Below are 25,855 nucleotides of genomic sequence, written 5' to 3'. Positions count from 1 at the left end.
CAAACAAGCTGAAATTCCCATTTTTCTGCCTGTTCTCCTCACGCTGCACCTCCTGCAAGTGCCAAGGCTGTCCTTTTGCATTAAAGGCAGGAGGAGCTGCGAGTCTGGGGTGGAGCAGAGCCTGCAGTGATGTGATGCACCAGTGCAGGGGGCACCAGGAGCTGCTATTTCTGGCACACACAGACCCTGAGCAGTGTCTGCCGAGCCCTGACACTCATTCTGTCTGTCACATCCCTCTCCAGACGAGCCTCCCTGGGCTTTAATCCCCTCCCAGCAGCGCTGGAGTGGCTGGACACGAGCTGGGGTGTTGTCGTGGTTTGAAAGCAAAACGAGTGAGAGGCTCCAAGTCAGAAATACAATTTAATAAGAAGAAAGGGAAAAAGGTAAAAATAAAATAAAATAAATGCAATAACACAAAGGATCACTGACAGAGTCAGAACACACCCTGAGCAGGGTGGGGGGAGCAGTCCAGGTGAGGGGCTCTTCCTGAAGCAGTGATCCCACAGAAAGGTCTGGGAGCTCTGCTCCTCTGGGAATCCAGTGGCTCAGGGCTGCTTGTCCTGTCCCAAATCCCAGATTCTCTCCAGGTGGGAATGCTTGGCTCCTCCCCCTGGGCATTGGGAGCATCTCCCAATGGGATGAGGAGTCGTGCAGTGGCTCCTTGATGGCCCATTAAACAGAGAGAGCTCCTGGAGGGAGTTCCCTGTGAGTCCTGGGCAAGGCATTGATGGGCCATGAGCAGAAGAGCCCAAAGGAGGGGCCTGGGAAAACACTGCCCCACCTGGTTCCAACAGCTCATGGGGATGGGGATGGAATAAATACTGTGTGTACATCCTACACTGCAACCCAGGACAGGTGTGCAGCTCTCTGTGTCCAGTGCCAGCACAGACAGAATACTCTGAGAATTTTGGTTTCTTTGGTAGCAGCACTGAAATATCTCAGCATTCCCAGTGAATTTCTGGAGGAGATGGGAATGGATCTGTGCACTGCACCCTCCAACCTGGGAATTACAATCTTTATTTTCCACTGTGACCCCGGCACTCCTTTCCTACTGAAACACAATTCATTCTAACTCTTCTCTCAGTCTCAGGGATCTTTAATTTAATTTTTCCACTTCTCCTGCCAGCTCAGACTCCCAGAATGTCCCAAAACTTTCCGCAAGTTGAATTTAGGTTCAGCAGTTTAAACTCCAATTGAACAGCCTCAACAGGTATTATTTTTACTGGCTTTTTCAGGAAAAAAATAAAGATTTGATAGAGGGACTCCACCTTTTCATGCAATGATTCTATTGGAATTTGAATTAAAGTTTTAAAAAAGCATTAAATGTTGACCAGACTTTTTTTTTTTGTGGCAGCTTTGTAGGGCAACACGTTCATACAGCTCCATCTCTTAGGAACTGATGTACTTCAAAATTTCCCAGATTTTGGTGTGAAACCTCAAATCTTAAGAAATTAAATCCCAGAGTGATGTAATAATTCTTGATAATAATTCTTTGACATGAAATCTGAGGGGTTGGGTGCTTTGAGTGAGATGGAATTGGCAGATCCTGCCCGAGGGATGTGATGATAATTCCTTGTGTGGCTTCATCCACGTAACTTTGAGTCTCACCTTGAGTTTCAGTTTGGTAAAATCCCTTTTGTTTTAGGAAACTTGGAATCAGGGCGGGTTGGTAACTGCCCACAGACAAAACACCAATTCTGGGTACAGTGTTCCCACCTCTCTGATTTTGGATGAATCTTTGTAACCTTTCTCTCCAAATCCCTCTGTGACTTTGGCTGACCTTTTGTTGAATTCTTCCCTTTTCCCTAATCCTGCTATTGCAGAGTCCCAGGGCCTTTCCCACTGCCTCATTTTCCTTTTCCCTTGCTTTACCACCTCAAGATCCAATCATTTTATGACTTCCTCATCTTTATATTTCAATATTTCCCCATTATCCAGAAAGGGATGGAGCTGGAGCTCAGGGAGAACCTGTTGGCAGAACTTGAGGTGGGGGGAAAATCCAACCACCACTTTTAGTGCTTGGGGGAGGCAAAACCTGCTGGTTTGGAGGGGAAAGTTGCTGGGTGGAAAGGATTTGGTGGTGGTGAAAATTCCTTTTCTCTTGCTTCACCACCTCAAGATCCAATAATTTTATGGTTTTCTCACCTTCATTATTATTATTATTATTATTTATATTATTATTGTATTTATTTTTATATTATTATTTCAATTTTCCCCATTATCCAGGGAGGGATGGAGCTGGAGCTCAAGGAGAACCTGTTGGCAGAACTTGGGGTGGAGGAAAAATCCAACCACCACTTTTAGTGCTTGGGAGAGGCAAAACCTGCTGGTTTGGAGGGGAAAGTTCTGTGTGGAAAGGATTTGGTGGTGGTGCAGTGGGACTGGGAGGATTCTGAACCATGCTCTGTCCTCTCTGTTGAACCCCAGGGCATCAGATGAGGGTGACAAAAGCAATCCTGACCCTGCAGCTTCTCCCAAGGACTCCCAGCCCTGCAGGGATGTGGTAAGTTGTCCTGATGGTTCTGTATCTTTACTGAATGTTGATTTTCATCTGTGATTTGGTGTGGAATTGGTCTGCAAAGCAGTGAGGCTCAAATTAGAAGCTTTTGTCCAAATCATGACAACTTTGCCCTTTTTTCTTTCCAGAGTGCCCCGCACTCTGAATTCTACCTTTCCTCACATCATTTGCATTCTTAATTTCTATTACTGAATGTTTTTTTTACTCCCCTAAAGACATTTTAATAATTTGGGAATTATTCTCATATCTGCTGTCCTTACAGCTGAGCTGTAACCATCATTTTAAAGATATTTCCTAAATGATCTCAGTCCGTTTTGCCCAGAGTGAAATTATTGACTGGTCTCAGAAAGGCCTCAAGGTTTCAGAATTAATTCTGAAGTCCTTAAAGCTTCCATCCCTTCTCCTCTGTGTTTTCCCCTTTGAATTGCTAATTCCAATTGATCTGAGGGGGGAAAAAAAAATTTGTAATAGTTTGTATTTACTGTGGTTTCTGCTATAGCAGCACCTACCAAGGTCTCTCCTCCCTTTGATCCTGTCTCCATGATTAAATTCATTCCTCCTTTCTGTTTTCCAGCTTCTCTCTGCAAAGTCTCTTACTCTCCATTTCTGCAAGAATTTCCTGCAAAACCACATCCCTGAGAGGGTCAGTGGAGGGGACACCGATTTTATTTATATTTATTTATAAATGGGCTGCAGAGACTCGGCCCCTTTTTTTAAATATGAGAACAATTTTCAGGCCTCTTTCAGTTGTGGTTATTTCACTCCAGAAAAAAAAACCAAAAAAACCCCAAACCCAACAAACCACAGAACAATAGAGAAATACGAGAAGTTGTGGAAACCCCTCAAAACTTTCTCTCTGTTTAAATTTTGAATTCCTGGTGGTCACAGGGCCAGGTGATGCTGCCAGTTGTGGGGTTATTTTATATAGTGCCTGACCCAGAGCAGCAAGTTGAGTTAAATATAAAGCTGAGATCAAATCAAACAGAATGACACCTCTATTTTTATTATTTTTATTTTTTTAATTTTTTTTTCCCCAGCCTGGAGGCCTTCAACATTTTGGAATTTGAGTGTTTGCAAAACAAGGCTGCTGGACTCCAGTAAATGAAGTGTCCGGATGTGGGTGGTGATTCATAAAAGCAATTAAAAGAGGAAAGTGCTTTTCCTCTGAGCGTAATGTCGTGGTTGTAGGATGTCCTTAAGTGAGTGTGAAGTGCTCAGGCAGTGGTCAGGGGATGGGGGCTCTCGGATCCAGGTCATGGATCTGTTTCCAGTGTTTTTATCGTGTGGTGATGATGATTAAAATCACATTTTTTTTTCTTGCTGAGTCCCAGAGGTGGGAAGGGAGTTGTGGGGATCACCCAGAACAAACCCCTGGACAGGGACACAGGGACACATCCAGGTGGGCTTGGGATGGATCCAAAACCTCCCTGGGCACCTCTTCCAGGGCTCTGTCACCTCCCTGGGAAGTTCTTCCTCAAGTTGAGTTTTACTTCCTGGCCTTTTCACCTTTTCCTGTCCCCAAATCCAGTCTGGACCCTTCTCTGACACCTGCCTGGGGGATATTTGCATGGTTTTAACAACTGAATCTTATTTATTCCTATTTCAATACAGTTCCCATTTCTTCCTTCCTAAATTTGAGGACAATCCTCCTGAGGATGCAGCGTTTTCCATGGGAGAAATGTGGTTGTGGCCACGTAAATATTGATGGTGACAAATAATTGAAACTCACTAAATGTGATTCTTTTTTCCCCACCTAGTGCAACTCCCTGGCATTTCTGGCCTTCCCCAAACACAAAACACCCCAATTAAAGGGATTTTCCAGGAGCAGGGCTGGAACAGGATGGAGATTGTTGCTGTACACAAGGATCCATCAGCACGGCCACATTACCTGAGCCAGAAGCAGAGCCTGAGGCCCTCCCTACAAACTTCCCAGGTGGCTTTTCCAGCCTGGTGGCTGCCAGGGATGTCCCAGCCTGGTGTTAGGGATGTCCCAGCCTGGTGGCACTTAGGGTTATCCAAGCCTGGTGGCTGTTAGGGATGTCGCAGTCTGGTGGTTCTTGGGGATGTCCCAGGTTGGTGGCACTTAGAGATATCCTAGCCTGGTGGCTGTGAGAGATGTCCCAGCCTGGTGGCATTAGAGATGATATCTCAGCCTGGTGGCACTTAGAGATATCCTAGCCTGGTGGCACTTAGGGATGTCCCAGGTTGGTGGCACTTGGGGATGTCCCAGCCTGGTGGCCATTAGGAATGATGTTCCAGCCTGGTGGCACTTAGGGATGTCCCAGCCTGGTGGCCATTAGGGATATCTCAGCCTGGTAGCACTTAGGGATGATGTTCCAGCCTGGTGGCTCTAGGGACGGTTCTCAGGCTGTCCCAGAGCCCTTCCAGTCTCGCTCCTTCTCCAAGGGAATTCCTTTGGCTTCTCTTGGAGAAATGGAAGTTGTGCTTTCCCCTCCTGCCCTTGGCTATCCCGTGCTAAGGGAAGCAGAGGAGTTTACTGATTTCTCATGGATCATTAGGTGGAAGTAACTATTCCTAAAACATCAGGATGGATACAATAATTAGGGATGTGCTTTTGTTAACACCGCCAGCCTCTACCCTCTTGTACAGTACCCTTGGGTACTAAATAATTACCCACTTTGTGTGGTTATCTAGCTCACTAATTACCCACAAAAATTGGGGTCAGGTGTTAACTGCTTGAAATAAGTATCCTCCAAAGGCTTGGCTAAAGTGTGTAAAGAAATTATGTGTTTGCTGCAAAACTTTGGGAAAAAAAAAAAAAAGAATCAAACTTTTTATTATTATTATTGGGAAGGAAGATAAGGAGACAATGGATCTGTGTGATGGCAAGACCTTGCAGTGGTGGTGAGGGACTCTAGAGGCAGGGAAAGGATGGTTGGCAGATACAGTCACTAATCCAGACTACTTTTCCCAAAGATTAGATCCTTCAGTACACAGGGTTTGATTCTTCCCCCACCCAGGCTGGTGCCAATCAGGATTATGCCGGTATAAATAAGAAAATTTGTATCCCTGGATTCCCAGACTGACTTTGCTGCATAATCCCACCTCTCCCATCACCCGGAGCCTTCTGCATTGCACCCAATAATTGAATTATGGGCTGTATATTTATTTCCACGCGTTTATTTGAGCTGTCCCCAGCTCTGTGTGTGCGCACAGAATTTCATCCCGAGGCTGCTGCTCATAAAAACGCAGTTTGCTTGGAGCAATAATTTGATTCCTGTGCTCAGGGAGTTACCCCAGTGAGTCAAAGATTTCTAGATAGCCCCACCCTCCCCAACTTCCCGAACACTCACACTGCAGCCACTTTTCTCTCTGCCAGACCCACACAGGCTGCCTGACCAGGCAAAATCCCAAGGGGCAATCCCAATCTCCTGCTTCCCCTGTTTCAGCCCCAGAAAAAAATGGGAAATAAAGCCAGGGCAGCCCTAAAGCCCTTGGAACAGAGGGATGTTTAACAGCCTGGTTTCTTACATAGGTGCTCCCTGCCTTCAGCACAAAGGAAATGGAATTCAGGCAGAGCTGAGAAGGTGTTTCTAGAAATCCTTGTGCCTTTGGATGCCCGGATACCTTTAATTCCTGAGCGTCTGTGCCGTGCTCAGCCTAACAAAGGAACCGCCTGGATTTATTGCTGTGTTTGTATGGAGGTGCTTTATTTGCTGTATGTGTATGGAGGTGCTTTATTTGCTGTATTTGTATGGAGGTGCTTTATTTGCTGTATTTGTGTGGAGGTGATTCCTCTCCTCCATAGCCAGACCCACCTTCTGTTCCCAAAAAACACCTTTCGAAACCGGTGTGGGGTTCAGGTATTTGACATCACCATCCCCAATGTTTGGGGAAATTGAGGGGAAGCTCCAGTACGAGGTGTGGGCTCATTTTTTGGCAGGTTTCCTCTCCTCCATAGCCAGACCCACCTTCTGTTCCTAAAAAACACCTTTTGAAACCAGTGTGGGGTTCAGGTATTTGACATCACCATCCCCAGTGTTTGGGGAAATTGAGGGAAAGCTCCAGAATGAGGTGTGGGCTCATTTTTTAGGGTTACCTGTGCCCCATAGCCAGACCCACCTTCTGTTCCCAAAAAACACCTTTTGAAACCGGTGTGGGGTTCAGGTATTTGACATCACCATCTCCAGCGTTTGGGGAAATTGTGGGGAGGCTCCAGAACGAGGTGTGGGCTCATTTTTTGGGGTTACCTGTGCCCCATAGCCAGACCCACCTTCTGTTCCTAAAAAACTCCTTTTGAAACCAGTGTGGGGTTCAGGTATTTCACATCACCATCCCCAACGTTTGGGGAAACTGGAGAGAGGCTCCAGAACGAGGTGTGGGCTCATTTTTTGGTGGGTTTCCTCTCCTCCATAGGCAGAACCACCTTCTGTTCCCAAAAAACACCTTTCGAAACCGGTGTGGGGTTCAGGTATTTGACATCACCATCCCCAACGTCTGGGGAAACTGGGAGAAGCTCCAGAATGAGGTTTGGGCTCATTTTTCGGGGTTACCTGTGCCCCATAGCCAGACCCACCTTCTGTTCCTAAAAATCTCCTTTTGAAACCAGTGTGGGGTTCAGGTATTTGACATCACCATCCCCAACGTTTGGGGAAACTGGAGAGAGGCTCCAGAACGAGGTGTGGGCTCATTTTTTGGTGGGTTTCCTCTCCTCCATAGGCAGAACCACCTTCTGTTCCTAAAAAACACCTTTCGAAACCGGTGTGGGGTTCAGGTATTTGACATCACCATCCCCAGTGTTTGGGGAAATTGAGGGAAAGCTCCAGAATGAGGTGTGGGCTCATTTTTTGGGGTTACCTGTGCCCCATAGCCAGACCCACCTTCTGTTCCCAAAAAACACCTTTTGAAACCCATGTGGGGTTCAGGTATTTGACATCACCATCCCCAACGTTTGGGGAAACTGGGAGAAGCTCCAGGATGAGGTTTGGGCTCATTTTTTGGTGTTACCTGTGCCCCATAGCCAGACCCACCTTCTGTTCCCAAAAAACACCTTTCGAAACCGGTGTGGGGTTCAGGTATTTGACATCACCATCCCCAACGTTTGGGGAAACTGGGAGAAGCTCCAGGATGAGGTTTGGGCTCATTTTTTGGGGTTACCTGTGCCCCATAGCCAGACCCACCTTCTGTTCCCAAAAAACACCTTTCAAAACCGGTGTGGGGTTCAGTTATTTGACATCACCATGCCCAGTGTTTGGGGAAACTGGGAGAAGCTCCAGGATGAGGTGTGGGCTCATTTTTTAGGGTTACCTGTGCCCCTCATTGTGCAGAGCATCCCTGGGCAAGGCAGGGCTGAGGCTCCTGGAGCACAATGCAGATTTAGTCGTCATCTTTGTCTCTCCCCCCGCCGTGTGCCCCCTCCCCTGCTCCACTCCCCGCTGATGTTAACTGTCTGTATTATTATTTATTGTTATCAGGGGATTTGGTTTGATCAATGAAGTGTAGATGCGTCTGACGGACATTCGGGGAGGAAATGCTTGGGGAATGAGTAACATGTCTGCAGTGGAGGGTGTGTGTGAGGGAGAGAGGGAGAGAGAGAACATCGGTACGAGCAGCATTGACTGATGAGTTCATTTTAAAATCCAAGGGCATATAGCTGGTAAATTAGCACATATTGCAAATATAGTCTGGTGCGAGCTGCCATTGAGCTCAGGGCTGGGTGTGGAGGCGGGGGGGGCCGAGGAGAGGAGGCTGTCAGCTCTAAAGTCATCACGGGCATGAGGCGGGCAGCGCCTCCTCACTGCAGACGGGGCCGGGCCATTTCCACGGGCGGTGCGGCGGGGCGGGGGGGGGGGGGGGAGAGACAGAGCTGGATTTTATTGTTTTAAAATCCACAGCCAGCCGGCAGGGATGAGAGGAGAAAGGGCTGCAGCCCCTCCGCTTCTCCCTTTCACCCCGTTTTAGGAAGGCGGAGGGTGCCGGGGGTGGTGGTGCCCGGCGGGGATGAGGCGGGGGGGTTCTTTTCTCCCGGCAGTTTGAGGGATTATTATTGGGAAGGGTGGTCGAAAATGGTGTGTGTGAGGGTCTGAGGGTCTGTGTGGGTGTGTGAGGGTCTGTGTGAGGGTCTGAGGGTGTGTGAGGGTGTGTGTGAGGGTCTGAGGGTCTGTGTGAGGGTCTGAGGGTGTGTGAGGGTGTGTGAGGGTCTGTGTGAGGGTCTGAGGGTCTGTGTGAGGGTCTGAGGGTCTGAGGGTCTGTGTGAGGGTCTGAGGGTCTGTGTGAGGGTGTGTGTGAGGGTCTGAGGGTGTGTGAGGGTCTGTGTGAGGGTGTGAGGGGGTGTGTGAGGGTCTGAGGGTCTGAGGGTGAGCGGGGCCGGCGGCAGGGCGAGCCGGGTCCTCATTCTGCCCAGGGTTTCATTCGGCATGCGAGGAATCTCTAGGATGGCTGGCAAAGGGCGAGGGTGGGGAGCGGGGGGAAGGATCCAAAAGAGTCTGTAACCAGACACTGAGGCTTTCCAGGAGTGAGAGTGTGTGTGAGAGGGAAGGAGACAGAGCGAGAGGAAGAGAGGGGGCAGTGTGGTCTAGTACATTTTCATCTGGTCGTTGATTTGAGCCTGATGCTCGCTGTCCCTCAACAGCCTCCCTTGCCTGGATTTTTTCTTTCCCCCTCTCCTCTCCTTTCCCTTCTAATTCATCGAAGCCTAGGGGAGCCAGGAAAGATTAAATGTGCTTTGGAAAAGGCAGGCACTTCATGCAGCTCTGTCTGCTTCCCCCCCACACCCCCCAGACACCCCCCCACTCCCCCTTGCTGAAATAAAAAAAAAAAAAGGAAAAAAAAAAAAAAAGAAGAGAGAGAGGGGGAGACAGAGAGGGGGAGAAGGAAGGAGGAGGAAGAGGAGGACTATAGTTTAATGATGTCGGGACTGGCTGATCCAGAAGGAGGAAAAAAAAAAGGAAAAAAAAGAAAAAAAATAAGAAAAAAAAATATTTGAGCTCCTGGACGAGGAAGGACTTTGGTGAATGGGCTCAGACTCCTGAGGTGAGAAAAGGACGGAGCGAATGATGATGATGATGGTGGTGTCCGTAATGGTGCCTGTTACCGGCGGGGCCGGCCCGGGGGGGCCCTGCCTTGGGTTAAATTGGGCATTTGAACCTCGGGCCTCCGGCTCGTCCCGCCCGCTCCCCGCCGGTGCCGCCGGGCCTCGAGCGGCTCCCGAGCCGGGCCGAGGAGCCGCATTATTTATCCGGGCGGGGGTGGGGGGAAAGAGGGAGGAAAGGGAGGGAGGGAGGAAAGGGGGAGAAGAGCGCAGGGAAGGAGGTGGCGGCGAGCTGGGGACGAGATCCTGCTCTGGGTTATGGCCGGCGTAAATTTCCATTGGCTGGGGGTGCACAAGGTGCTCGGGGAGAGGAGTCGGTGCAGGATGGAGTCCCTTTGTGTGTGTGTGTATGTGTAATGTGTGCTCTGTGTGTAATGTGTGTGTGCAATGTGTGTGCTGTGTGTGCTCTGTGTGTGTGCAGTGTGTGCTCGGGGCTCGCTCCCTCCTCTCCCGGGCGAGGGTTTTCTCTCCAGGTTTCCTTTGAAGCCGGCCGGGCTGGCGGGGCGGGCGGGCGGCCGGGGCTGCGGCGCTGCTGCCCGCGCCCTTCCTCCCTCCTCCTCCTCCTCCTCCACCGCCTCCTCCTCCTCCTCCTGCTCTCCTCCTCCTCCCCGCTGACAGTCTGGGGCTCGCTCCGGCTCCGGGCTGGCCCCGGCTCCCGCAGCCCCCCGGCCCCGTCTCTCCATCATAATAATAATAACAACAGCGGCGGCGGCAGTGCCGGGGAGCGCAGGGGCGGCGGGCGAGCGGAGCTGCGGAGGAATTCGGTTCCTTTTTCCTTTCCTCCTTTCCTCCCCCCCCCACCCTCGAACCAACCAACCAACCAACCGACCCTTCCACCACCTCCTTTTTTATTATTATTATTATTATTTTTATTTTCCCTTTTTTTTTTTTTTTTTTTAAAACACCCCCCTCCCTCCTCAAAAAAAAAATGGGGATAAGGTGGGGGGGGGGGTTAAAAAAAAAATAGTTTTAAAAATGCAAGCGGGTTGCCCAGCTGCACACACCCGCCCTCTCTCCCTCCGCCTCCCTCCCCCGGGCGCTGCGCACACACCGCCCGCTCCGCTCGGCTCCGCTCGGCTCCGCTCCGCTCCTCGGCCGCCGCTCGGGTGCCGGAGCCGCCGGGAGCTCAGCCCGGGCTGCGCCACCGCCACCGCCGGGCCCTCCTCCCTCCCTCCCACCGACCGACCGCTGCCCAACGGTGAGTTTAGACCTGCTTCTTGTGCCGAGCCGCGAAAAGGAAAAAAAAAAAATTATCTTTTTTTTTTAATATATATTTTTTAATATTTTTATTTATTTATTTATTTTTTTATTTTTTCTTTCCTCCATCCCCGGGGCTGGCGGAGGGGGCGGGGAGGCAGCGCCTTTGCTGCTGCTGCTTTGTGCCGGATTCCTGCTCTTATTTCTGCATTCCTGCTCCTTCCGAACAATGAAAATAATTCCGTCACTGCCCCTTCTCTCTCTCTCTCTCTCTCTCTCTCAAACTTCCTCTTCGTTATTTAAATGCGGAGATTTTTTTTTTTTTTTTTCGTGTTATTTGTCGCAAGCGACTTTGTTGGGGGAGCTGTGAGTGAGGAACCTGCCGCGCCATGTCATTTTTTTATTATTATTATTTATTTTTTTCTGTTGTTGTTGTTGTATAAACGATTAAAAATGGAATGTATTCTCTCAACAGAGGGTCCTTAGAGAAGCTCTTTCCTTCCACCTGTGTGTCCTGTTTTGTAATCTTGAGCCATGAATTGAACTTGCTGCTATTCTTTTCCTCTTTCTCCTTTTGATCTTTTATTTTTTTTACGACTATTATTTTTGATCCCCGTTGCTTTTTTAATATTTCTATTTTATTATTATTATTATTATTTTTATTTTTTCCTTTTTTTTTTTTTTTACAAGGACTAGTTTGTTGCACCCCTCTCAATCCCTGAGACCCTAACTTGTGATGTTTAGCTTTTAAATCCACGGGTTAGGCTCTTGGGAGCTGTGAGTTGTGCTTTGACATCTTTATTTTTTATTTTAGAAATATTTTCTCTATATATATAAATGTGCGAGCGCGGTGTGTATATCCAAAACCCTATACACACACATACAATACTGTTTAGAGACCTTTTAAGGGAAAAATAAGTGTATTTCTCCTCCTTGGGCTCAATAGGGCGGTGGTTATGACCGTTTTCTATATATAAAAAAATTAAATTAAAATCAGCGTTGGTACCGCAGAGAGATATTTTTATTTTAATTTCTTTTTTTTTTTAATGTGTGTATATTCAGGAGATAATTTTGCAGCTGGTGCAGATATGGGGGTGTATGTGTGTACACACAGTGATTATTCTATGTGCATGTGGAGATAAGATATACGTGATATGGCTGCATGGAAATACAGTTATTGAGGTGAGCGTGCCCATCCACGGATGGATCAACTAAACCAGGCAAAATAAAATTATAAATAGAAATATTGGAAATATAAATATTTCCAGAAGGAGGAATATTAATATATCTATGTGCTAAAAGAGGGAGAATTTTTCCCTGCAGGCCACTAATCTAAATTTTGATTTTTTTATATTATTTTTGTCTTTTTTTCCCCCTTTTTTTTTGAGAGCAACACAGAGTACCCTGAGAGCGTAACAGTAACAGCTCGGTACATTGGTGCTTGACCTCAGCTCAAATCCCAGCATGCCTCATGCTCCCAAGTTTAAAACCCAACGATTAATCTTGGAAATGTGCTCCATGGACACACCAAAAAAAAATTTTAAAAAAATGGAGAGAGGGAAAAAAAAAAATAAAAATATATATATATATATATATAAAGGTAGGAGATGGGTTGGATTTTTTTATAGGTTGGGAGAAAAAAAAAAATAAAGTGCAGAATAAAATGATTTGCGTGTGTTAATGGTTTGGAAAGTAAAAAAAGAAATGCTGAAGTTTTTCTTCGAGTCCTTTTCTAGAACTTCCAGCTTTGCTGCTTTTCCGGGCAATGTGAGAATGTGAGATGTAAATGATGGATCAGAAATGTTCAAAATGTTTCCTCCTTCTGCTGTTTTGTTTTTTTTTTTTTTTCTTTATTAGATTTTATTTTTTTTTTTAATGCTGTTGTAAAATTAATTATGGTTGGAAGTGTATTTCTTATCTCTGTTCTGCAAGGCGATTTCTAATGAAGTTCCTGTACCTTGTTATGGCACCCAATTGCTGTTTGATATTTCAATGCAAATGCTTCAATTTAAAACCATGCACCAAAAAAAAAAAAAAAAAAATTAATTGACATTGGTGTAACATTTTTTTGGTCTTTAAGAGCTTTAGGTTATTTCTGCTGGTTCCTGTTGTTTGAACAGTTATTGAGCTGGGAAAAAGCTGCATGTTCGATTTTGATTTTATTATTTATTTTCTTTTAAAATGAATTTTAGCTGCTTTTTTTCTCGCCGCTGTAATTTCGCTGAATATGGGGAAAAAAAAAAAAAAACCAAGAAAGCCTGAATTTCTACATTATCCAAACCGTTCTTTAATTCCAAAACGAGGCGCATTTTTTATTATTTATTTATTAATTTATTTCTTCTGTTACCTGCTCGGCGCTGCAAATTAAACCCGGGAGCGCTGCAGCCCCGCACCTTTGTCCTGCCATTACCACACCCGCAAAATTCGGCTTTTTTTGTTGTTTTTCTTTTTAAGGAGGTTGTTTTTTACCCTTTTCCCCAAGCTTTTCCATCCCAATTTTTTTTCCCTTTTCCATTCCACTTTTTTTTTCCCCTTTTCCATCTCAATTTTTTCCCCTTCCCCCCAGATTTTTTCCCCTTTCTCCCCAAATTTTTTCCCCCTTTTCCATCTCAAATTTCCCCCCCCCAATTTTTTCCCCCTTCCCCCCATTTTTCCCTCCAAATTTTTTCCCCTTTCCTCCCCCAATATTTTTTCTCTTTCCATCCCAATTTTTTTCCCTTTCCCCCCCATTTTTTTTCCGCTTTTCCCCTCAATTTTTCCCCTTTCCCTTCCAATTTTTTCCCCTTATCCATCCCAATTCTTTTTTCCCCTTTCCCCCAGATTTTTTCCCCTTTTTCATCCCAATTTTCCCCCCAATTTTTTCCCCTTTCCCCCAATTTTTTCCCCTTCCCTCCCAATATTTTCCCCCCAATTTTTTCCCCTTCTCCCCCAATTTCTTTCCCCTTTTCCATCCTAATTTTTTCCCCTTTCCCCCCAATTTTTCCCCCCCAATTTTTCCCCCCCATTTTTTCCCCTTTCCCCCCAATTTTTTCCCCTTTCCCATCTCAATTTTTTTCCCCCAATTTTTTCCCCTTCCCCCCCAATATTTTCCCCCCCAATTTTTTTCCCCTTTCCTCCCCCAATATTTTTTCTCTTCCCCCCCCCCCCAATATTTTTCCCCCCCAGTTTTTTTCCCCCTTTCCCCCCAATATTTTCCCCATCCAGAAGGGAGAAGGCGCTTTGTCTGCGCGTCTCCCCCGGGTGCCCCCCGCACCCCGCGCACCCTCCGCGCCCTCTGCGCTTCTCCCCGCGCAGGGAGCCCCCCCCGGCTGTCCCCTCTGTCCCCTCCCCGGGCGGGGGTGGCCCATTGTGTCCTGCGGGGGCTGCGGCAAATAAAAAAAAAAAAAAAAAAAAAATAAAAAACCCACCGCACACACACACACGATGGGCGGGGAAGGGCCGGGCCGGGCTGGGCTGGGCTGGGCTGGGCTGGGCTGCGGAGAGAAAAGGGGAGGACGGACCCGCGCAGGCTCCGCGCCCCCTGCGCGCCCAGCCCGGCCCTGGAGCCGCTCCCGGCCGGCCCCAGACCGGCAATTACAGCGCCTGGAGGGGGTTAAAGGGACAGAGCGTGGCTTGAGATAGCGGAGGGGCGGCCGCCCTCTAAAAAATAAATAAAATAAATAAAATTAGCTCAGGGGATGGGAATAAGCGGATTTTGCGCTTTTTTTGCTATAAGGAGGAAAGGCGAGGGTTTGGCGAGGAGAAAAGGAGGGAATAGGGGTTGGGATGGAATGAGGCTCCCCCTCTCCACCCTTTTCCTTTCCTTTACCTTCCCTTCCTTTCCCTTCCTTTCCCTTCCTTTCCCTTCCTTTCCCTTCCTTTCCCTTCCTTTCCCTTCCTTTCCCTTCCTTTCCCTTCCTTTCCCTTCCTTTCCCTTTCCTTTCCCTTCCCTTTCCCTTTCCTTTCCCTTCCTTTCCCTTTCCTTTCCCTTTCCTTTCCCTTCCTTTCCCTTCCTTTCCCTTCCCTTTCCCTTCCCTTTCCCTTTTTCCCTCCCCACTCCACAATTCCCGCCGCAGGTTCAGGAGCTGCAGAAATGTCTCAGCGCCGTTAAAACTCCCATTAAAAATCTCCTTTTCCAATTTTTTTCTTCTCGAGCCGATAGAACGATTTTTTGGTTTGTTTTTATTATTATTTTTTAATACCTTCTGCAGACAAAAGGAAGGATATTGCAGTTGGGGTTTTATTTTATTTTATTTTATTTTATTTTATTTTATTTTTTTTTTGCCTTATTCTTGTGGCTCTAAGGCTTTCTTCTCTTAATATTACACAGTTCTTCCAATAATAATTTCAACAGTTTCCACGATTTTATGTTTTCAATAGGAAAAAAAAAACCCAAACCCGAATCCATGTTCAAAAATGTTTTTGGGTTTTTTTTTCCTCTTACGAGGAAAACAGAAGAGAAAATAAATATCAGGCATTAATTTAATCAATAAATAGAATAAGTAAAGCTTCCAATAAATAGAATAAGTAAAGCTTCGTGAGGATTGAAGGTCTTTTTCAGCGCTAAAAATAAAAATCACCAGGCTGGAACAAGTTTCAATTGAATATAGTGCCACTAATATTTAATATAACAAATTGCTAAATATTCTGTGCAATATTTGATGCAAATAATTAAGAAGGAAAAAGACAAGCAAATGACGTGTGGGATTTTTTATTTTAATATAGATTTTTTTTTTTTTTAAAGAAAAAGAACCATAAATTTGGCAAAACTCTGGGAGTTTTGTCTGAGCAGCAACTGGAGCTTTGAGCTCGGTGACTTTGACCTCGTTGTGCCGGAGTTGGGACTTGTTCTCTCCCAAGTTGAAAGGCACAGAGGGTTTTTGGTGGCAGGAAAAGGTAAAAAATCAAAGCTCCTAGGAATTCTGCACTTTTCCATTGTTGCTCTTTTATTTCCAGGGAGGTTTAACAGAACCTAAAGTTGCACAGAGCTGCAGCTTTAAAAAATAAAAAAAATAAAATAAATAAATAAAAGGAGAATAGTTTTACTGCCTTTTCTCCCCTGAATCATTTCCAAGGCACTCCAGGATTTATTGGGCCGGGTAACAAATTGCAGTTGAGGTGCCGTGTGTGGTGGCCAGGGCTGATTAGATGATTGATTAATTCCCGATCGATTTCTAATTCCGAACTTGAATCACGTTATAAATTCTCGATATTAAAATGCAGCTCATGCCGATATCTGATCGCGAGAGCTCTTCAAAATGCCGCTTGGAAATACCATAATATTCCTAATTTTATTTTTTTATTTTTTTGTGGGATTTGTTAACCCTTTAATTCCTCTGCTTGGAGGAAGTGCTTGGCCATTTCAGTGCTTTAGAGCCATGAAATTCTTATTTATCGGAGGTTTGTGCACCATTCCTGGAATAACAGGAGACACTGTGTTAACTCCACATTCATCTCCACCTCCAACCACGGCCAAACAATTTGGATTATTTTATTTTATTCCCTTTTTTTTTCCTAAATTTTGTTCTTTTTTTCATGAAGGCAGGAAGGGTTGAGGAGTTGAAGGCGTGGGTTTCCCAAAGGTGCAGCCCCAGCTTCGGTGCCAGCTGTGCCTCCTTCCTGCTGCCCTGCCTTTTTCCCAAGGAAAGAGCATCCCACTTTTCTCCCCTCACTCTTGGGAACACACACATTGTTTCAATAATCCAGGCAATAAATGCTAATTAGTAATGCTTAAGGACCTTACCAGTCAGAGTAATTATCATAATTTACCTCTTCCTTGGTAAAAAAAAAAAACCAAAAAAGCAACATTCTTTGCTGATTTTATTTTAATTTAATTTTTTTTTCCAAAATGGTGGTTTTTCTCCCCCTTTTTTTTTTTTTTTTTCCTCTGGAAAGAATTCCTGGTTGGATTAGGAATAAATATATAGATTTGTGTATGGCACAGGGAGCTGTGTATAAAGATTTTCCCATAAATCAAAATTCCTTTAAAACCTGAGATTTTATTATTTTTTTTCCCTTGGCCTCCCCTCCCAGCTCTCCCCTCCTTCCCCACCACCACCAAAAAAATAATAAAAAAAAAAACCACTTGCAGAGGGAGAACAAAGGAAATCAGGAACTCTAAAGGCATCATTAAGTATGAAGAGCAACAGCAAGGCAGAGTGTGATATGACAACATATTTCATGGCACAAAAGTCGAGATAATTAAATAATTCAGTGGTATTCTTAGCTAATTAGCGCAAAGATCTTTCAGAAGCCATCAAGAAAATGGATCTCATCAAACCTAATAATAAGCTGGGTTTTCCCAAAGACCCTGTGGTTTGGAAAACTGCTTTTCCCACCTGATCCTGCAACACCAAAGGCTGCAGAGAGTTGCACAATTTTAATTGGGCTCTTCCTCAAGATAATATTTTCCATGGAAGGGGATCAGGTATTTGGAGGAAATGAATATGCACAGCTGGAATTTTCAATATCAGCTGATAGGGGAAAGGTCTCAGCTGCACAAAAACCAGTTTGTGGTGAGGGATCCATTGAAAAGATGGAATTATCAACCAGGAGCCTCTTGTGGGTTCGTTGGGATGGGGATGACTCGTTGGTTTTTGGAGCTGGTGGGTGAATTCTGGAATCCAAGATTTTTTTATAGAGTTAATTGGGTTCCTGGATTGGCTGATTTCAGGGTTTTTTTGGGGAATTGAGAAATGTGTGGCCAAGTCCAGAGGAGGTTTGGGATCTCTGGTCTAACCTGGGCTCTCATCCCAAGGCCAAAACCAAAGTGGGAAGAGCTCCATCCTCACCTGTGGAGTTGTTTTAGGATGGCTACAGCTCTCATGCCATGTAAATATATTTTTCCTTTGGATTCATGAGGTTTTTTTTCACCTGGAATCAGTGACTGCTGATGTTGCTGAGCTCAGTCCCCAGATCTGTCCGTGGGCAGGGACCTGCAGGGCGTTGATCCTGCTCCTGGAAAAGTCAGTGGGGCACGTTCTCAGCAATGAGGTGCATCAGATATTGCTCAGAATATCTCGCTGTGTTACCCAGAATGTCTCATTGTGCTCCTGTGATCTGAAGGCAGCCCCGAGTTCACGAGAGGCATTTGCAAACTCTCATTCCCTGCCTCCTGTGCTGGATGTATTTGGGGTTCCTTTTGCCTTTGCCAAACAAAGAAATGCCTGAAAATTGGACTTTTCCAGCCAGTTAAAAATCTCCTGCTTTAAATAATGGAAGGGGATGTGCATCAGTCTTGGATTCAGCAATAATTCTGGTTTTTACCCTGGGCCCAGACTGAGCTTTACTCCTGGGTTACAGTTTTCATGTTTTTGACTCCATGGACCCCCAGACAAGCCCTGCAGTGGGGTAAGATCCTACAGTTTGTGATTATTGTTGTGCATGGAGGGGAAAAACCTCCAGGCTCCTCCTGAAATTGGCCCTTAGAACATGGAAATGGATTTTTGCCTGCCCAAAAAGAGGTGGAGACTCATTTATACAAGATAAAAAGAGGGAATAGGAGGGGAAAAGGCACCCAAAAGTGCTTTGGCCAAGGAAACAAAGCACATCACAATATTTCTGTCTCCTGGTTTATAGTTCTGCTATTTTTTAAGCACAAATTCTTCCTCTCTGGAGCTTTCCTGGTTGGGAATGAGATTCTGACATCTCTGGTCTATCCCCACATGTAACAATGAAATCCATGGTACTTCTGTGAACAGCTCATGCATTTTTTCTCTTCTGTTTTTCTGTCATTCAACCAATGCTCTGGCACTGTATTTGAATATATGAGGGCATTCCAACCAATTAAAAAAAGAGATATAATTATATATATTATAGATATATAATATATAATATATATACAATATAAAAATAATATATATATAAATTATATATTTTTTAATATATATATATATATATATATAAAATTTTCAAGATGAAGGAGGAATCTCTCCTTTCCATGGCGAGCCTGCTTGCAATTGTTGTGTTTTTTTTTTTTTTTTATTTAACAGCTCTTCCCACACTGCAGTCAATGAATCTCTAATCTCCTGGGCTGAAATGTCTGACACTTTCTAGAATCATTTATTTGCTGCCTCGACTGGCAGAGCTCCACCCCCAGCAGTGTGTCAGCAATGGGCTGGTGGTGGATGTGGTGGGGAATGTCTGTTCTTTGGGGGGTGGGAGGGATGGAAAGATGAACAATTTGTGCCTCTCAATCCACCCTTGGAGCCAGAGGTGTCTCCAGCAGAAGGATCTGAGGGACGAGGAGTGGATGAGCCCTGGCTGAATAAACTGAGTTTATTCCATGGCTGAACACCAACCCTGACCAAACCCTGGTGCTCTTGCTGTTGCATCCCTCTGGAAAGTGAACAAAAAAAAAAACAAAGAGGAGAAGCTCAGCTGCTGAGAGAAGTCTCCAAACTGCTCCCTCTGGCTGCTCCAAGAAGCTGAACTTGCCCTGGGAGGTGTGTCTGGTGCTCCCAGGCCATTGCACACACCTCACCTCACCTCACTGCCCTGCTGGAGGCTTCACTTGGAGGGTGAATTGTGCAAGAAATTGTGAATTGTGCAAGCTGAAATGCTGGGAAGAGCCATCTCAGTGCATGAACTCCTTTGTGGATAAATCACCTCCACCTGGATTCCAGCTCCTCCAGCTCCTCCAGAGAAGGACACGAGGCGTGGGAAGGATCCCAGAGTCACCACTGGACTTTGCTTTTGCCTTGCTGTGCTTGTATCATGTCTGAGCTTGGTTTTCCACACGGGATCCAGTAAATGGCACCTCTGTAAATCAGTTACCTCAAGTGTGTTTGTCTCATTTGCTCACCCCTTTCTCCCCTCCCCAGCAGGGCTTTCCCAGCCCCTCCTTCCCTGGGTGCAGTGCCTGGGGCTGGGCTCTCCTGGGGTTTGGATTCCCTTGGGGAGAGGGTTGGGGGCTCGTGGAGCACCTCACATGCAAAATCTCAAGTGTGTTTTCACTCCACCAATGTCTACTTGTTGCATCTCACTGTTGAAGGCCCAAATAGGAGGAAAAAATTCCTAAAGTCTGTATTTTTCTCTCCCCTGTTTGATGGATAATTCAGAAATAACAGCACAGCTTTTGGTATAATTTTTGTTCTCCTTCATCCCCCTTTGCTCTTTTTCACATGGCCTGGCCTTCTGTGGGCAGTTTTGGGGGAGAATGTGGATTTTGGAAGGGGCTGCAGCAAAGCTGTAGCAGGAGGGAAGCCCTGGTTTGGATCAGTGGTGTCCTTCTTGCTGTCCTCACATCAGCATCCAATTCCTTTTGGGATGTATGAGCAGACAACTTAAAAATAGTGACCAAACCCCAGTAGAAACAACATTTTGGTTCAATTGCTAAAAGCATTGAAGTCCCCATATTCCTCAGGCAGCCACATTCTCCTTTTCCTCAGAGCCCTGGCACCCGAGCTGGGATTGCAAAGGGAAATAAAACTGCTCCTGCTTCCCCAGCCCCTATTTTAGGATATTTTAGGGAGGATTTTCCGCAGATTCCAGCCTGCCAAAGCACAACCTCTGTTGTTTCATGGAGGGCTCTGTGCTGGTGTGAACTCTCTGGGAGATGAGAGGTGAGAGGAGGCTCCAGGGGCAAACCCAGAGCTTGCAGCAGTTTTTTCTGGAGGCTCCAGTGGCAAACCCAGAGCTTGCAGCAGTTTTTTCTGCTGGGGGAACTCTCCCAGCCCAGCCAGGACTGCAGTGGGACATGGGGGAGGCATTTCCACATTTATCTCTCAGCTGAGATATGAGACCCAAGGTCTCTGTTGTTCAGGGACAGATGTCGAGGGAGAGGAGTTTTGTTCCTTTGGCTGTGTGAAACCTTCCCTTCTTATTTTTATATTTTTTTTTAAAGAAATCCCATTTTTAGTTTCAATACCCCAAAAAGAGTGGGGTATTGAATACCCCAACAATGCTGTTGGAGCTTTCTCCCCATCTCAGAAATAAAATTTTAAAAAATAAGACAAAATATTCTGGGAAGTGTTTGATCCTCTGCAGGTTGGAATGGATGAGGCTGCTGGAAAACAACAGAACGTTCTAAAACAAGTGGAGAAATAGCTGAGGGTGTTTTGTTCACATCTGATGGCACCTCATTATTTAATATTCAATAATGCAGCCCTTCTACAGCAACTTCACCTGTGGAGCTGCAGGCCTGAGTGAACTCTCATAATTCCCTTTGGGAGGTGGGGATGGAAATGTTCCTCCTCCTGATCCTGTCTCACACAGGAAGGGAACCACATCCCTTTTTTACCATTTTACCATAAATTTTTACCATTTTTAATCTCTCCTCCTCCCTTTGATTTTCCTGATAATGTGGAGTGAGATTATTGATTTTTCAACCCAGCTATTGAAAATATATATCAAGTGCAGTAATATCAAATATAATCTGATTTAATGGATTCTTATCAGTTTTGGTTTTTGGGGGTTTTTTTTAAATCTATTTTTTTTTTCCTCCTGGACAGAGTAGGGGAGACTGGCTTTCCATGCTGAGGGTTTTCTTGCAGGAAAAAAAAATAATTTTCATGTTATTTTTGTGGGGCGAGGAAGAGCTGAGCACCTCTACAAACCAACCCAAACCTAAAAGCACTGATTAGAAAGTTTGGCTCAAGCCTTTTTTTGCCCGAGATGGCAGAGCTGATAATTGGATTTCAGCTCACTGAGACCCAGTCCATTACTGCAGCCATAAATCACCGTGCTGCAGTCACTCCTCTAATGCACCCTCAGCTTTAAAATGTTTCCTTTACAGCCTTTTTTTTCCATCTGTGCCCATGAACACACCTCCAGTGTAGGTAATGCAGCAGTGGGGGGATAAAGCTGTGCCTGCAGCAGCTCTCAGTGCACTGGAGGTTGTTGACTCCCCACTCTTCAAGCAGGGTTTTTTTTTTTTTTTTATATTTGTGCTGCATTTGGCTTTTAGGGAAAGATTTTTCCGCTGTTAACTCACGTTTAGTCAGAAGAAAAGTCACCCAGGAAAAAATTCCACAGGCAAATTTTGGCTTCATCTTCTTGAGATGCTCAGGTTGTTTTGACCTTAAGACTCAAAAGCTGCAAAAGTCCCTCCTTCCTGATTTATTTATTATTTTAAATAGATCAGGATAAACCCCTCAGTGACACTGCACATATTTTCCTCTGTCATTAAATTCTGCCTCCCAGGCAGCCAGGCCTGTAGATAAATCCAGGAGCAGTGAGGTGAGTGTGGGAGCAGCAGGATCAGGGAATTCCCTGGAATAAAGCTCAGGGTTTGCCATGGGAGGCACCGACTCCTTTGGGAAGAGTGCAGAACTACTGAGTGCAGAACTGCCTCCAGGAACTTTTATATTTAATGTAAATCCAGCCAGGAGAGCCAGGAAAACCCAGCCCAGGAGGGCTATTCCATGAGGGAATTCTGGATTTTGATAGCACCCAACCCCTATTTTTACATCACATTTCATATCCTTTCCTTCCAGCTTTTCCCTGCTCGCTGCTCCAACAGAAGACAAAGGTAACAGGTCTCTAGTGACCCCCTCCCCAATTAGCAACATCCAAGCAATTAATCCCTGAAATCCTCAGTGTTGGTGGTACCTCCATGTTTTTTCTACAAACCCAAACATTTTTACTACAGAGGAGACACAAAAATAGAGATGTTAAAACAACACTTAAATCTGCTTTTTTCCTATTTTTTAAATGAACCTGTTCCTGAGTTTTGGCTTTTTCTCTGTATCTGCTGCCTTGGACTTGGGTGGATTCAAAACCCCCACATGCACTGGAAGGAAATTCTTCCCTAGGCTGACCCTAAATGTCATTGTCAGAATTGCACCAGGCTTCGTTCTGACCCAGGGACAGTGAGAGCAGAGGTTAAAAAACACTGAACCAAGAGCTCAGCAGCAGGAGGGCTCATTCCTGCTGGGACCAGCCCAGCCAACCCTCCTCAACATTTTTTATCCAGATCAAGAGGAAGTTTGGAAGTAGATTTTAATCTGTTTCCCAGAAGCTGCTGATGCTTTCATGTCAAAGACAGGAGAAAGTTTTTTTTTTTTGGGAGCCTTTTCCCTGGTCTGTGTCCCCAGGAGATGCAGCAGTTTGGTTTAGGGTGCCCACAATGGTTAATGCCCTCCTTCAAAACACACATCTCCAGTTCCCTTCCCACCTAAACACGCCCTCAGCCCCTGCCCCGCTTAGGAACACAAGAAAAGGAGAATTAGGCCACACCTGAGCACTCAGGGCTCCTAAAGTGACCCAGCTGAGTAAACCAAAGGGATTGCAACAAGCCTTTCATCTCCTAATGGGATCCCTTTGTGTTGGTTTTAGCACTTTCTCCTCTTGGCTCAATCAAAGAACCCACTGCACTAACACGGACCTTTCACTCTTGTGCCATGAATTCATGAATTATCCCAGTTTCTGGGTTATTTTTTGCTTTGGCATGGAGCTTTAATCCTAAAATATTTGTCAAACAAAAGACAGGAGCATCTTTTTTCCCACTTCCTGCCTGTCTGTCTGTCTGTCTGGGGCTGTGGGTCCAAGCAGCTGCTTGGAGGATCCACCTGGTGATTTATGAGGATGGGATGGGGTGAATCAAGAACTTGGCATCCAGAGACTTGTGTGTGTTCTAGGCCAGCTCTAGTGCTGCTCCTCGTAAATTATCCTTTCTGAGCCATCCCTGGAGAATGTGGGAACACCAAAATCCGTGTCCTGAAATCCAAAATCCTCTGTAAAACTGCAGGCAAAATTTAGGTCTGGTTTGTCTCTGCCTCTTTCAGAGGACTCAGCAAAGGATGTCAAGAACTTGGTCTCACCCTTGATGAATAAAATCTTGTGATAAATTATCCTTCCTGACCCATCCCTGGAGAATGTGGGAACACCAAAATCCGTGTCCTGAGTCTCTTTAAAACTGCAGGCAAAATCTGGGCTCAGTTTATCCTGCCAGCCTCTCTCTCTGCCTATTTCAAGAGACTCAGCCAAGGGTGTCAAGAACTTGGTCTCACCTTTGATGAATAAAATTTTATGATAAATTATCTTTTCTGACCCATCCCTAGAGAATGTGGGAACACCAAAATCCATGTCCTGAGTCTCTGTAAAACTGCAGGCAAAATTTGGGCTTGGTTTATACTTGGTTTATCTCTCTCTGCCTCTCTCAAAGCACTCAGCAAAGGGTGTCAAGAATTTGGTCTCACCTTTGATGAATAAAATTTTATGATAAATTATCCTTTCTGACCCATAAATTTTCCTTTCTGAGCCATTCCCTAGAGAATGTGGGAACACCAAAATCCATGTCCTTAATCCCTTTAAAACTGCAGGCAAAATTTGGGTCTGGTTTATCCTGCCAGCCTCTCTCTCTGCCTCTTTCAGAGGACTCAGTAAAGGGTGTCAAGAACTTGGTCTCACCTATGAGGAATAAAATCTTGTGATGAATTATCCTTTCTGACCCATCCCTAGAGAATGTGGGAACACCAAAATCCATGTTTTTATAACTGCAGGCAAAATTTGGGTTTGGTTTATCTTGCCAACCTCTCTCTGTCAGAGGACTCAGCCAAGGGTGTCAAGAACCTGGTCTCACCTTTGGGGAATAAAGTCTTGTGATGAATTATCCTTTCTCTCCATAAATTATCCTTTCTGACCCATAAATTTTCCTTTCTGATCCATCCCTAGAGAATGTGGAAACATCAAAATTCATGTCCTGAGTCTCTTTAAAAACTGCAGGTAAAATTTGGGCTCAGATTATCCTGCCAGCCTCTCACTCTCTCTTAGAAGACTCAGCAAAAGGTGTCAAGAACTTGGTCTCACCTTTGATGAATAAAATCTTGTGATGAATTATCCTTTCTGACCCATAACTTATCCTTTCTGACCCATCCCTAGAGGATATGGGAACACCAAAATCCATGCAGGCAAAATTTGGGCTCAGTTTATCCCCTCGGCCTCTCTCTCTCTCTGTCAGAAGACTCAGCAAAGGGTGTCAAGAACTTGGTCTCACCTTTGATGAATAAAATCTTGTGACATTCAGATCTCCATTAAAAAGAACAGAACACAGAGGTAACATCAGAACCATGTGATGAGGGAAATTCCCCTGCCCCCTCAGTTAAAAAAAAAAAAAAAAAAAAAAAAAAAAAAAAAAAAACAACAAAAAAAAAAAAACAACAAAAAACCACAAACAGATCAGGCCATCTAATATTGCACAAACTGACACCTCTTCCCTAAAAATAGCTGTCTGCACATTCAGTCAGTGGGGCTAATCCAATTGCCTGAACATTCTTGGGTGCTTTATCATTTAAATTGTAATAAATCACAGCGTGCCACGGAGCTGCCTCGAGTTCCACCAAAGAACATGCGGGGACCAGATGAAATCAGGGTGACGTGATGTCATGGAGCTGAAAATTCAATGCCTGCCCTGTTTTGGCTTAAAAAGTTGGCTCGGAGGTCTCTTTAAAATTAGGGGGTATTTTCCAAAAATCGCTGCCCCTGTCACATTTTGATTCACTGTTTTCTCCCCTTCATTTATTTTAAATAATGAGCACATGGGGGCTGCCTGTAAATCCATGGAACTCTGTTGGAAAACTATTGGTTCCAGGCTTTGGACCTGCCTGATCAGGAATTTTGCAGTAAAACAGGGAAGAACAACCATCGTGCATATTTTAGGGCAGCTGAACTAACACACTAATGCTCCCATGGGCTCCTCAGGAAAATGCTTCCACAAACTAATACCCACCATTGTTCAGAAAAAAATCATTAGGTTTTAGTTTCCCCTGGTTTCTTTCTTAAGAAAAAGTAATGGGATAAACCAATTTTAACTCTCCTAAGCAGCCCCTTGTTCCTCAAAGCAAAATTCTCCTGGACCACCTTAATGAATTCCCTCCTCTCCTTGGTTTTATCCATGTTTTCAGATATTTATACAAGATGTATGAACATAAAAGGATTATTCATAACATTATTGTTTCTCAAGCAGAGGACTAAAGCTAAACATAATCTGGTTGAATCCCCAGCTGATATAAATCATTCCTGCTCTCCTGGAAGTTGCTGGATGCTGTGCTCCCAGTCAGGAATTGCTGTCTGCAGGGATGGGAGGAGGGAGAGCACTGGGGAAAACTGAAATTCATCCCAGAGTTTGGCTCTGCTGCCAGAGGGGAGGGTGTGATGGGGCTGTGGCTCTG

The 25,855-nt window shown here is 45.3% G+C and overlaps 1 protein-coding gene across 1 annotated transcript in view; it reads left to right on the top strand.

Annotated features, from left to right (window-relative positions):
* Window positions 1-6,381, top strand: part of LOC310918922 (uncharacterized protein) — a gene marked incomplete at its 3' end in the record, with an annotated part of 75,861 nt that extends 69,480 nt beyond the window's left edge. Inside the window, exons 7-8 of the mRNA XM_083877936.1 lie at window positions 2,428-2,503; window positions 6,015-6,381. Of these exons, the coding sequence (XP_083734062.1) occupies window positions 2,428-2,503; window positions 6,015-6,381 (443 nt within the window). The remainder of the gene's footprint in view (window positions 1-2,427; window positions 2,504-6,014) is intronic.
* Between the last annotated feature and the right edge of the window lie 19,474 nt (window positions 6,382-25,855).

The sequence above is a fragment of the Zosterops lateralis genome (assembly GCF_965231275.1).
Source record: "Zosterops lateralis genome assembly, chromosome: 25".
Classification (NCBI taxonomy): Eukaryota; Metazoa; Chordata; class Aves; order Passeriformes; family Zosteropidae; genus Zosterops; species Zosterops lateralis.
This window is presented reverse-complemented; position numbering and strand designations above follow the sequence as displayed.